The 13,478-nt window shown below is 40.3% G+C and overlaps 1 protein-coding gene across 1 annotated transcript in view; it reads right to left on the bottom strand.

The window, feature by feature from the left end:
• Positions 1 to 8,898, bottom strand: part of LOC120534657 (E3 SUMO-protein ligase KIAA1586-like) — a 28,355-nt gene extending 19,457 nt beyond the window's left edge. Inside the window, exons 1-2 of the mRNA XM_039762248.1 lie at positions 8,661 to 8,898; positions 6,032 to 6,561 (exon numbers count right to left, since the gene is read on the bottom strand). Coding sequence (XP_039618182.1) covers positions 6,032 to 6,407 — 376 coding nt within the window. The 5' untranslated portion in view covers positions 6,408 to 6,561; positions 8,661 to 8,898. The remainder of the gene's footprint in view (positions 1 to 6,031; positions 6,562 to 8,660) is intronic.
• Between the last annotated feature and the right edge of the window lie 4,580 nt (positions 8,899 to 13,478).

Here is a 13,478-nt window from a genome sequence, read left to right as displayed (position 1 = left end):
GGAGGAATTCAACGCGAACATTATCTGAATGTGGAAGCACATTGTGTGCAGCACAATTATCAGTCAGGAGCCGAATCATCCTTTTCTTCTTCATATTGTGAGGTTTCTGAACTCTTTTGAGAACCCTCTCCCCCACTCCCCACCCAACAGGAACGAGACGGTGAAGTGCGTTCTGAAGCGCGATTGCAGCGTCTGTGGAAGATTGTTTGTCTGTTGCCAGGGCAGGGCAAAAACAGGCTCATAGTGCTGCAGTGAAGCGACACAGAAGCAAATCATAGAAGATCAGGGTCGCGCTATAAGTCCCTGTCTTGCACCATAAAACACGAGGCTGAGTCTCAGTACTTTAGCAAAACCTGCTATATTCAGCTTGAAACAGGAACGGCACAGTTATTTATTGTAGCGTGATCTGCCACTCTGCTATACACAGACACAGCAGTCAGGCAGGATCGTGGCCAGGTCAGTGGTCAAGTAATCCTGTGCCCTGCATTTACATTGTTCCATGCATCACCTATCGAGATCTTTTCTGTTTACTTTGGTGGAGAGGCGCAGCACAGCTTTCAGCCCTGCCGTTTGCCCCGGCAACTGATAAACTGTCTTCCACAGACACAAAGATCGCACTTCAGCGTGCTGTCTAGTTGGCGGAGGTCCCAAGAGAGGTTACAAATCTTGCATTTTCTTGAATGAGTGCCGAATTAATAGGAATGTTTCTTAAATGAGCATTACTGAACCACATAAAAACTGCTTTTTTAATGTCTTCAAATGCAGCAGTTCACATACATTTGCAACCCGAGATTTTTCTTCTTTTTTTGCTCGGTCTTTCAAGAAAATCGACAGTGTCAATGGCAAAATTCCGAATTCACTGGCAACATCTTTTTTCTTTTTGTCGCAATCGAGATCTGCAAAAATGTAAAGTTGTTTTTTCCTAATATGAACTGTTATTTTTTCGTGTCTGCCATTTCTATAGGAGGGTGACAATGAGGTAAATTCCAATGGATGTTTTTCAAATGTTGATGAGCAATAAGCAAAAGGTATCACTGAAAACAGCAAGAAACAAAAAAGGCAAAAAAAAAAAAAACAGTACAAGGAAAGTTCGAAGAAAGAAAAACAAAAATTACTGTTTTGTAATTACTGTACACAACTGAGCTGCGACTACAGAACTAACTGCTCTCTGGATGATTCATTCAGGCATTTCAAGGTCTTTTGTGCACTTCGTTGTAATGAAAGTATCTGATGAATGTACTTTGTAGTAACGAGATTTTTATAGACTTGTGTCATATTGGGAAGCTGCCGGGACCATAAAAATACTTCGTTGTAATGAAAATTTCATTGTAATGGAATTTACCTGCATATATACATATACACACACGCGCACACATACATATATACACACACACACTCACTGTATATATAGTCACAGACGTGCAAATAGGTGGCAGCTAAAGGGCATGAGTAACTAATTCTGCATCAAACTAAGGGGGCGGCGGAGTGTGCCGACTGTCTCTCTCAGGTCCTTGTAGACCATTCTCAGGAAATCCTGCCAGGTCCCGGCGCCTCTGATGATGTCACTTCCGGTTCCAGCATAAATGACATTTCCTCCACTGGTCTTTAAAGCTAGCATCTTACCTCCACATATTCAGTTCTGTTTTGGACTCGGTCATGTAATCAACTTGCTTCAATTCGACCTTTTGCAGCCAGGGCATATTAGCCATTGCAATAGTCTTGAGTCGTTCTTATGACAATATATATAAATTGACAATACAGGATTGCTTGTCCGTCGCCAAGGCACCCGCCACATAATGCCCCTGTCACCTGAGGGTTGCTACTGACCTGGCCCCATCACTGCTTGTTCGCGGTGTCTGTGTGTATTGAAGTGCTAGCTGCCGTTTCAATAAATACCCCGACTGTTCCTGTTTTGATTGGAATAAAGTTTATTTTCTTGAAAGCGCTGGACTCAACCTCTTCTCTAAGGTGCAAGATAGCGTAAAGGAATGAATTATTAAACACGATGGAAAGGACTGAGTGTAACTCAAGGGTTAACTAAATGTAACTTAAAACTTTAAGCACATGAAGTCTCTGCCTTGTCTTAGAGAAGCTACCAATGTCATTTTCCAAGGTTAGAATGAGGAAAATAAGTTGGAAGCAGAGATAAACTGATGGGAAAGCCCAAGCATCTCTCTTATAAAGCGGTGATAAGATCAATGGGAGAATCCACAAGACACCCCCTCTTAAACTGGTGTTCAGAGTAATCACCATGAGTCAGAAATTACTGGTAGCTTTAGTTGATTGGAGGAGGAGATAAAGTTCTGCATATTAAGAGTCAGATGACTTGATGTACTAGAGGCGCCAATGGTAAGTTATAAAAGCAGGTCATTTGTTCGATTGATTGCTCCCTCCATGAATGGAAACATTTGTACGTAACTCTGGGCAAATTAAAGAATCACTTTGTATTCTCATCGAGGCTCCGTGACTTTGAAGATGGAGGAAAGCTTTCTCAACAACAACAATACCAGCAGTGATAATGCATGGGGATAACAATTAGAGCTGATTTGTAGCTACCTGATTGACAATGAGCTCTCTAGAAACAACCCATTTTTTACACAGCTTTCTAGGGGGCTGAGCATCCAGCAGCAGGAGGAAACAGTGAGACAGCAGCCTGTGAGGGGAAGACCGCCCGGATGACGACAAAAGGTGGATGGGGGAGCCGAAGATCTGCAATAGCCCTGAGGGTTCACATGTGGAAAAAGGCATTGCGAACAGGGGGGCCACAAGTCGACAGATGTATGACTGAAGTGTGCATGCAAAGGGGACACTCAAATTACGGTGAAACTTGTCCTGGTGTATAATGGTGTACTTGTTTTTTTAGGTATTGTTATTTAAAGAGCTTCTCTTAAAAAGGCAAAATTTCACCGGGCAGAAAAAAAAATTCCATCAGTCTATCTAGTGAGTGTCTTTTTATATTTTCACTTGTGCCTTGGGTTTTGAATAAATTTACTAAACCTTCTGTAAGCTGAAAAATGTGAATAAAGGAAGCTGGTATCTGTAAGGGCACCCAATAGGGTGCTGATAACCCCAGCAAGACAGAAAGGCTTCTTCTCTTCAGACACTGAAGTCAGAGAGAAGTCACTGCAGAAGGTAACCGACTGCTTTCAGACTATCAGAGTGAGCTGCCAATTTCTAGTTTCCCACCCTCATTCCAGACTTATGAGATAACCTGTGTAAAGTTAACATCTCCGTTTCAGACTAATAAAATATTTAAAAATAGTAAACACAAGCCTACTTGATTTGTTTTCAACTCCTCCTTGGTTTGGTAATGAAGGTTTAAGTTTAAACAAAGCTTTTCTCATTGAGAAAGACCTTCATGCAGTGATTCTATTCATGTGTGCACCATCAGTAGAAAAGATGGAGTTCTGCTTGTTTGAAAGGACAAAACACAACGAGTGTCTGATGGGGGTGTGGGGGGACATTAGGGGCGTTTCTGACAGCTCGGTCATTAACTCTCATGCTATCAACTACATGCTAATGTCACTCACAAAATGTGTCTTGTCAACCAGACACAAGGAGGATTATGGGTAAGAATGGTAAAGACACTTCTTTGCCTATCATTTACTTGTGGCAACAGCCTCCTCAGTGGCATTTTAACACCTGCAAAAAATTCTAATGGCATCGGTGGTAAAATGATGTCAATACACAAAATTAGTATTTTAAAAGAAATGAGTTCCTCTGGGATAAATGGCTTCATTAATTCAAAGTGTGTACTTAAGTGTGTCCATTTAACCTTTCAGCACAAACCCATAGATTAAAACAGGCCTGCATTTCTGAGGTCAGTGACAAAGGTCCAGGGACCTCATGTATAAACAGTTATGTTGCGTAAGAACGTTTCCACGTTCAAATTGCGATGTATAAAACCTAAACTTGGCGTAAAGCCACGCATTTTTCCACGGTACCTCATACCCTGTTGTACGCAAGTTCTCTGTTCGGTTTTGCAGACTGGAGGCACCCAGTGTCAAAGCAGTGCTACTGTTCCTGTGTGGTTACTCTTTATTTTCATGACGCGGCTTTATAAATACACAGAAACTAACCGCATATTGTTTATTAGTGTAATGCATCTGATTGTAATTAACCTGTAACAATATAATGGCCCAGGGAACAGCCATAGTATTCCAAATACCATAACTGCTTTAGCGTTGTTACTCTCACTTCTTCTTCTTCTTCTTCTTCTTCTTCTTTCAGCTCCTCCCGTTAGGAGTTGCCACAGCGGATCATCTTTTTCCATATTACTCTCACTGCACGACTCGGAGTATTTATATCACTGTATCTGAGTGTGAATCACAGCAGCAGCTGATCGGAAAGAGAATTATCGGTATACAGCTTTAAGGACACGCTGTCTCAGCCACGGCAAAACGTTTCAAAGCCTTTCCTGTACGGACCTCGCGGTTCAGAAACAGTTTTATCCCAAGGACTCTAAAAGCACTCAATCAAGTGCTCCTTGTAGAACGGTTTGTACTTATAAGTATTTACCTTACTGTAAACTTGCACTACAGTTATAATATCGCACAACCTGAGCCACTTTATAAAGCGCGTATTTACATATGATGATGATATCATTTTTAAGATGAAATGCAGCAAAATATGTTGATTATATTATACAGATAAAACTTTAACTTCATTTAGATAAACTGTATTAATAATTAAACATGTGAGGACATGGTGCCGCAGCACTAGCAAGATTACGTATTATTCCTGCCTCGCGCTGTATATTTACTGAGGCTATCACGACACTGGAAGGATAGACAGATAGAATAAATAAACACGTACTATGAAGATATTTCAATGTTTCTTAAAAGTTTTGAAGAATCGTCATTGTAAGCTTACAGATGGCTTAACGTCTATTACAGAGCTGATTGTGTGGTGATTGGGTATTTGGGGAAAGAAAACTAAGGACTAGAATTTGAGGTTAGTATGTTTGAAAGAGACAGTACTGCTGCAATAAATTATTTCATCGAAGGTCGCGCATGGAGCAGCAGCATTTGTGTGAGACATGAACAATCACTGCGCCATTGTGTTCTCATGTTTAATAACATGCTTTCATTCCAATCATCATGAAAATGATATCACGTATACATCTCAGTATTTTAATTATTCAGAGAGCTGTAATATCACAAATGTAATGGATTCTGTATCCAGTTGGAGAAAGAGAAGGAACGGAAGCACGTAGTGATTCACACACATAGAGAACATAGAAGATCAAATACAAAACAAAGCATTTAACGTGCTACTTTAATTACGATGTGATTTGAGAAACTAGTAAATTAAATGATTTTAAGATGAAGTTTATGATGTTCTACTTTAATGACAAAATAAACTACGTGATTAAAGTGGAAATTTTGAGATTGAAGTTGACATTTCGTGCTTTTTTCCCCACTGTGTGCCTATTTTTTTGTCTGTACTCTAATAAGCTCAGACGGTGGGCTACAACTCGCCTTTTCATGGTGACTTTGATATGTGACTTCTTTTTTATTTCCGGCACTGTGCGATTTGTGAATGTGAGCTTTCAAGTTTCTCCAACACGCTATGTCACTCGATCAACTTCCTTTTGTTGATTATACCACTGTTTAAACCAACAAATAGTATGCTTTTCCTTTGCCTCCACTTGGTATTCGCTAAAATTCGTATATTTTCCCTATTGTTTTTCCCATTGTCTTTTCACTGAAGGCTGAGCTTAAAGGCGATTTATATTGATTTGCATATTCAAAGGGGCATCATTCTGGGAAGAGTTGGGGTGGGACAGCACGCACATTACTTTTCAAGCTGACCGGGATTTATGTAGCGGAAGAACGTGGAAGATGGCGAACGCACAGATTCCTGCATCTGGATTTTTCTGTGCATAAGCACATTTCGGCTTTTGTGCTTACGTCATGTTATAGTGCGAAATCTACAAATGGCGTTATGCATGATGCCCCAGGACTTTCATTAGTAAATCCCATCTATCCTAACCTTAGGCAGATTTTTTTTTTTTTTTTTTTGCATCTACCTTCTTCATGATGGATATATCCCAGTGCTTCTGCTGTCTTCTTCATGTAAGATTCCAAATATTCAGACTTCAAATGATGTTGCAGGGAGCACAGACTACTGGGCGTCAAGTCTAATCCAGGATCCTTTTCATCGGGATAGAAACACAGACATTCTGACTCTGATTTAAGGTTTTCTTTCTTTATGCCACCAATAGTTTCATTTTTCTGAATGTTGGTGACGTCAGAAGCTGGTTCAGAGTCTTCTTTAATGTCACAGACCACTCTTTCATAGTCCTCCTCCACCTTAATGCTGAGGTGGTGCTGCTCTAAGTAAACAGACTCCCACTCACAGTCCTCTTCCTTAATGTTCATGCAACTTTTCTCCATGGTAGACATAGAAACAAGGCTCTTGTGCAGTGTGAGGTTATTCTTTTCCTCCTCATCCCACACTTAGTCTGAGACCCCTTCTTCACCTGTATATGCCATATCTAGACGTAACTGCACAGCTGGCCACACCTCCTCCATATTGAAGTGGCAGCGTCCTTCTTACCTGTAGAGAAAACAGAGTAGAATTCAGATTGGCATCAAAAAGCACCAAACAGATTTGAGGCGACTCCCATAAGCCACAGCCCATTGGTCTTGAAAGAGCTCACCTTATCCCCCTTTGACCTCGTCCAATGTGGACAACAGCACCGCACAGTTTTCCAGATGTGACCTCACAAGTGAGATATTATAACGAGTACCTCTGCTATTTCATTAACACAACTAGTCTGGAGTTTGTCTCAGGGATTCTTATCTGCAAGATTTCACTGAGACCAAGTGATACTGACACAGGAGTCAGGTGTACATTGTCCATACAAAAATAACCCCTTAACGTTAACTCATTATCACTTATCTTGGTTCCATAGAGCACAGACATGTATGTCAATCAGACACACAAATGAGAATTTCATTGTCTTCTTAAGCATGGCCTCTGTCGGCTCATACTGCACATAATGTGGGCAATGCAGAACAACATTGCATTCACCTCTTGAATTGCTTCTGAGCAGCCACTGAGATGCTCACTTGGACCACCAGATATTTCTCAGAATGAGTGCCATAAAGTTCACCACAGTATCTTATGGTATTAAAAATAAACATTTTTGACCAATATGTCAGTCCACATCATCCAATCTGTTAAAAGTTCATTATGCCATAAAGTGGCTTTTTCTTTCCCTAAACGAATTCTACACTCGCCTTTAAACTGCGGCCTCGACCTCCACATGTAGTTTGGAGTTTCCTGAACTCACCTCTCACGATGTGCCAAACCAAAGGTTTTCTCCAAGTCGAGGTAAATTCTGCTGGCCGCGTCATTACAATGATGGGCTCTTATTGCTCTCCCTGTGGCTGCCCAATGTGGACTTACATTGATATTGTGATTATTTTACACCAAAATGCATGAATCAGTATTTCTCGATTTATTTTCAAAATACACCTCCAACCAGAAAATCATGAACAGAAAAGAGTGGAGCGGATTGACATTACCAATGGTAAACCCTGAAGTCTGTCGTAACATTAAGTACACAAAAATCAGCAGGCCCTAAACAATAAGACATCATCAGTAATATTAGCAACTGATTAGTCCTGCCTTTCAAAAAACGGAAACCTTGGAGATTCGTTTTATTATGAAGAGCCACAGTGAGACGCTCACCTGCATATGTACATCCAAAAACTAATCGTCACTTAGGTCTGAATGTGTCTCTAGCACAAAACAAAAAAGTCACACTGCCTTTAAAAGAGTACAAACGTGAAACTCCTCTCACATGAATGCACATTTACTCCATTTAACTCTTTAGCACAACTGAAAGGATGAAGGGCTCCACAATTATGATCAACGGGTCTGAATCCTCATTCAGTGTGTACAGAGTCCTGAACACATTCACCATACTATGCTGCTATTGAGAGCCTGACACTCACGAGGATTATTTTCTGTTCTGTTAGGAATCAGAGGGGGGCTCAACAGTGTATTGTTCTGCTCACAAGCCCCAAGACATCATTAGGAATGAACATCACTGTAAAATTGTCAAAGTGTGGTGGTGTATTTACAGTAAATTTGTTTTATGGGTTTTGAAAGAAACGTCTTAAAGTTATTCATTAATCCCGACAACTTCTGTGTTTTCTAGCCTGGAAGTTGGAAGAAAAAATAGGAAATTTGGGGTGCACAAAAGAACAGTGCAACGGGCTAGTCATTATACAGTAAGTAGTTGCATTGTTAACGTTTTGCTACATTGCCTATGATAAAGGCAGTTGATAACATGTGGGCACCGTATGGGTCCAGTTTTAATGAGGTATTTATTATTTTTAATAGCACGGTATTTATTTTAGCACGTTTTTCGATATTCCAGATGCAATCTTCGATTGTGGCAGATGATGCGGAGATAAAGGGATGAAGTACAGGCTGTCGCTGTACCAGTACCCTCTCTGCCTTAGCTTTAACCCAGCAAGGCCGAAGAGCCACCCGTATGTGCATATAAATAATGGTGTGCTTTTTCCAAAGTAAGTCAGTTTCTTGCCATTTTCCTTTGGTGAAATAATATATGAAAATCGGACATCATAATTAAATCTAGGGTTTGTTTTCTGTAGATGTAAACATTTACAAGTCCTCCTTACCTTGTCAAAAGGATGGTCAGTTCCACTGTCTGAGGTGCAGTGACACAGCGCTTAAAAGAAGCACATTGGTGGAGCAGGAAAATCTTTTGATCATCCAGGCAAGATTAAAGAGTCCTCAGCTTTACTTCAGACAACCTCACTTCCCATTCCAATTACTTAAGAAAGTGAAGTCTTCTCCTCCACAGCCTCAAGAAGACGAATTCTCCTCTCAACTTCTGTAAGAAGTAGAACCTTCCCATCTGCCTCTACCCAAAAAAAAAAAGACAATAAAAGGTGACATGTCCACGCTGTTCACTGCTCTTATATTAAAAGAACCTACACACTCACATGGCTAGGAGGCACTCATACACAGCAAAGGGTGTGAATATCCAATCACATCTTGCCAGCGTTTGTGCAGATGCAAGAAATGGTGTAACTAAGGGCAAAGAACATTGGGTTAAGTGTGAATTGGAGGAATGATGGCGATATCAGATCTTGGCCTGCTGGAGTCGACTTGTGTATTCAGCGAGTGCCACCGTAGAAAACCGCAGAGGAAGAGATTCAACATGGAAGTGTGTAGGAAGAAATGGCTGCATGCAAGTTCTATGGAGCAGCATAAATAAAAACACTTTTAATTGAAAACATCATATTGGACATATCTGACAACTAAACTTAAAAGATTTTAATAGAAATTTAAAATATTATAGGCTCCTTACAAAAACATTATAGTTTACACAGTAAAAACTGTATATTGTATTTGGCTAGTACCAACACGTTTTTTGTTATTAATTGGCAAAACATTTAAGTTAGGTAATTGTATTGTATTATAATTATTTTATTCAATTGATTAAAAGCACATAACATTCCATGCAAACAAGTCAAACTTAAAACTAAGTTCAATTCAACCCCCACGCAAGAGAAAAACAGGAAGGCCAACAGCTGGAGCAAAACTTAAAAAGAGTAAAAAAGGGAAGAAAATCCCCAACAACCCTCGACCACCCACACCATTCCCAATGAAAAGCTTATTCTAATATGTCATTTCCTGCTCATTTGGGAACCTAGCGTGTTCATCTGTTCTGGTAATTTCACTGATCAACACTAAGGCCTTCTTGGTTTCTGATTTATTTTTGTGGGAGATACGAGATAATCTGTCCTCTTAAAAATCCCCCAGAGTACTCCTCCAAGAATGTATTTGTCTCTAGAAAAATGTGTTTGGAAATATACTCTGTATAGTTCTCATCAGCTAATAAAATTGGGCTAAGACGCCAGCTAAGAGATGAGTATGTGTGGGGTATAACGATTTGAGCTCTATGATCAGAAGGGCATGGTCGGAGATAACAATAAGGTTGTATTTGTAAGACTTAATGGTCTTATAGACCAGACTTAATAGGCAAAAAATTGTTATCTATAAAGAAATAATCATTTTTTGAGAAACAGTGATGTACTGGTGAGAAGAAGTGATATGCTCTTGAGTCTGGGTTTAGACATCTCCAGGGGTCTGATAAGTTGTGATCAGTTACAAACTGTGAAACTGCTCTTGTGGTGGTAGATGTCATTGCCCCTATGGCTGAATACCTATTCAGGTCTGGATTTAAAACACAATTAAAGTCTCTAGCCATTACAATTTTATGAGTATTCACATTAGGAATAGATGCAAATAAGTTTTGGATGAAGTCTCATCCATATTGGGTGTGCAGATATTTATCAAAATCACTTTACAGTTAAATAAATTACCCATGACAATCACATATTGCCCTTCAGGATCAGATAATACATCTGATATTACAAATGAAATTGTTCTATGTATTAAAATTCCCACATCTCTAGTTTTCACTGTAAAGCTGGAGCGGAATATCTGGCCAGTCCAATCTCTTTGCAAGCAAACCTGATCCTTACTGATTAAGCGAGTCTCCTGTTGGCGTTTAGACCCGTTAGGTGAGAGAATACTTACTTCCTCTTTCATTCATGATTGAGACCTTTGACATTCCAACTCACAAAGTTTGGTCATGGAGACATTGCTTTTGATCTTTTGTTGACATTTTGTAGTCTTAAATGAAGGTAGTACATTATTACATAAGCCAGCTTTGACTTTAATTTCCAATTTTGCCAGGGGTTAAGGCTTTGAAGCCTATTGTTGTGTTGGCACTTACAGTTGTGGGGGGTAAAAAGGATACATTAGAAATAGCTTGCTCTTGCTCTCCTGCCCGCCATTTTGCCTCACCACATGAGGCTAGACCACACTCATGAAGTCCCAGTCCTATGATATGCCCAGAGACAGAGCACATCGAGAACAAGACTAGCCTCCCAGCAGCAGTGTAGAAGAATTAAAGTAGAGATATTGCCTGGCAAAACAATCCAAATACTGTAAACCTAGAATATAATCTTAAAGAATAAACCCAGGGAATGATGATAAACAGTAGCCTTGGATAAGCAGTTAATGTAGGATACAATAATTTTATATTATTGGAGAGAGCTTCACAATATGATTAATGCTAAACTTGTGTGAATTAAAAATGAATTACTAGGTCTTGATATATTTATGTAATTAAGAAATGTAATCAGTACACTGTAATAGGAGGTAAGAAAGTCCAAACTGGCTCTGTAATAGATTTATTTGAGTAAACTAAACTATACAACTGTTTTGTAATTCAAAATTGAATACTCTACATTTTATCGTGGTAGGAAATGAAATTGTTAATAACCATGTAATGCTCAATTTTTCAAATTTATTTTAATTCTATTCTCACTGTTAGTCTGCACAGACATGTAAAGGAGGGTACCATTGAACAATAGTATTTCATTATTTTTATATATATATATACATGCATTCCCTTGGTTACGTACAAGATAGGGACTGTAGGTTTGTACTTAAGTTGAATTTGTATGTAAGTCGGAACAGGTACATTATTTTAATAAATGCTATTGTTGACCAACTGTAACCAAGTGCTCTGCCAATGAATGATGGAGTTTCACCTCTCTCTGACCTTTTTATTATTTCTACTTTATTTTCAATGGTGATGGCTTTTCTCTTCTTTACTATATCACCAGCACTTGCATTAGATTTGTGTTTCAGAGACATTATTGAAGGGTGAAGACAAAAGGTCAAGATGTGCTCTTCTACACAGCACTGCACATGCTATCACAGCAGGAAGGCACCCGTCGTCAACACGTCTGATGTACTGACAAGAGACAACTTCCTGCTATGTGTATAACAGTTACAAGCAGGCATGCTATTGAGAATGACTGGGGGCGTCGAGGGGGGGGTTCATCACTCGCCCACCACACAGTCACTTCCATTACAGTATGCTGCCTGCAGCATCCACTCACCGAGAATAAACACAGTGCGGTCAAAGGTAGGTAGTGAATCACCCCCATTCAACAGTCAGCCATCCGAGGCACACTACAATGCTACCGCCCGCCACCCCGTTCACCATCAATGGCTTCCGTTCAGCCACAACCGGGTCACCGCTTGCAGCATTACCAGCTGCCCAACGACAATGAACGGGGCAGCCGTGTGGGGTGGACGGGCAGTAAAACGCCCCCCTCTGATCCATCCAGCCTGCATCCAGTCAGGAGCAGTAGCTGTGGCGGTGTAGTGGGTGGGCAGCGAACCATTGACCTGCACACGAGTGATAGCTGTGGCCCCGGTGACTATGGACCACGGGTCACCGCTTGCAACCAGGAGCTGCCCGAGGGACACTACACTGCGCGAGCAGCAAAATTGCCCCCCTCCAGCCCCGGCTAAAGATGAAGGAGCGGCAGTTACTGAGGCACATGCGCCGTAGGTTGGATGTCCATAATCTGGGGACTACCTGTATATATATATATATATATACATATGGTAAGAAAAGAAGTATTTAAAATATATGTGGGCTATAGTCTGATGCTTCACAATAATGGCATGTAACATTGTATTTACACAATTAATTGAATTGTAGTATTTTCAGAAATACGATACAGTCAAGATCATAACTGACAGTAAATACACAGCCATGTCTTGAGCAGGTGACAAATACACATTATTATTTAATAATTTTGAAGTCTCAGAATAATGGCATGACATATAAAAATAAGATTGCTTTTAGAGCATCAAAGACACAAAATGAAGTCAAAATGCCAGTACCAGTTGCACTTACAAAAATCAATAAAAACCCTCAAGAGAAATGCACTATAACAACCTCACAATGAGCGTCAAGGCATCGAAATTCTCAGCTAAAGTCATACGTCGTGGGGCTTCGATGTTCGTTGTTAATGACATCTGGGGGCTTGTGAGCAGTCAGGTACTTGTGACAGAGCTCTCCTCAGACATTAGTTCTGCTTATTATCTTTGTAAATGATTTTGTAAAGATGATCCTTTTTATTATTTAGATTCCTCCATTATGCAACCGTTTTTTCATTATATTTACATCTTTCTAATCATAATGTAGCTTTGTTATGTCATATTTTCTAACCTGCATAAACCAAACCAGGGCTGGGTGGAGCTGATGCCTATCCCAGCTGGCAGAGCACACAAAGCAGGAACTGGAACTGGACTGGGCACCATACCATCACATTGCAAACACACACACACACACCAAATGCAGACAAGGGCCAATTCAGTGTCGCCTAACAGGAAGAGGAAACCAGAGCACCCAGATGATACCCAAAGATATGGGGAATATATATGGAAACTCCACACAGGCAGGACCCGGGACATGAAGCCTGGTCTCCTCAGTGTGAGGCAGCAACACTAGGACTGTGACGCCATGACGCTATTGTAATTTTAATGTGGTTTCTTAGTTGTGTTTTTGTTTGCCTGTTCACTTCTTCTCTTTAGTTTGACCCCCGAGCGGGTGGGAC

The sequence above is a fragment of the Polypterus senegalus genome, chromosome 8 (assembly GCF_016835505.1).
Source record: "Polypterus senegalus isolate Bchr_013 chromosome 8, ASM1683550v1, whole genome shotgun sequence".
In the NCBI taxonomy this organism is placed as follows: domain Eukaryota; kingdom Metazoa; phylum Chordata; class Cladistia; order Polypteriformes; family Polypteridae; genus Polypterus; species Polypterus senegalus.
The sequence above is the reverse complement of the archived record's forward strand: the minus strand, read 5'-3'. Positions and strand labels throughout refer to the sequence as shown.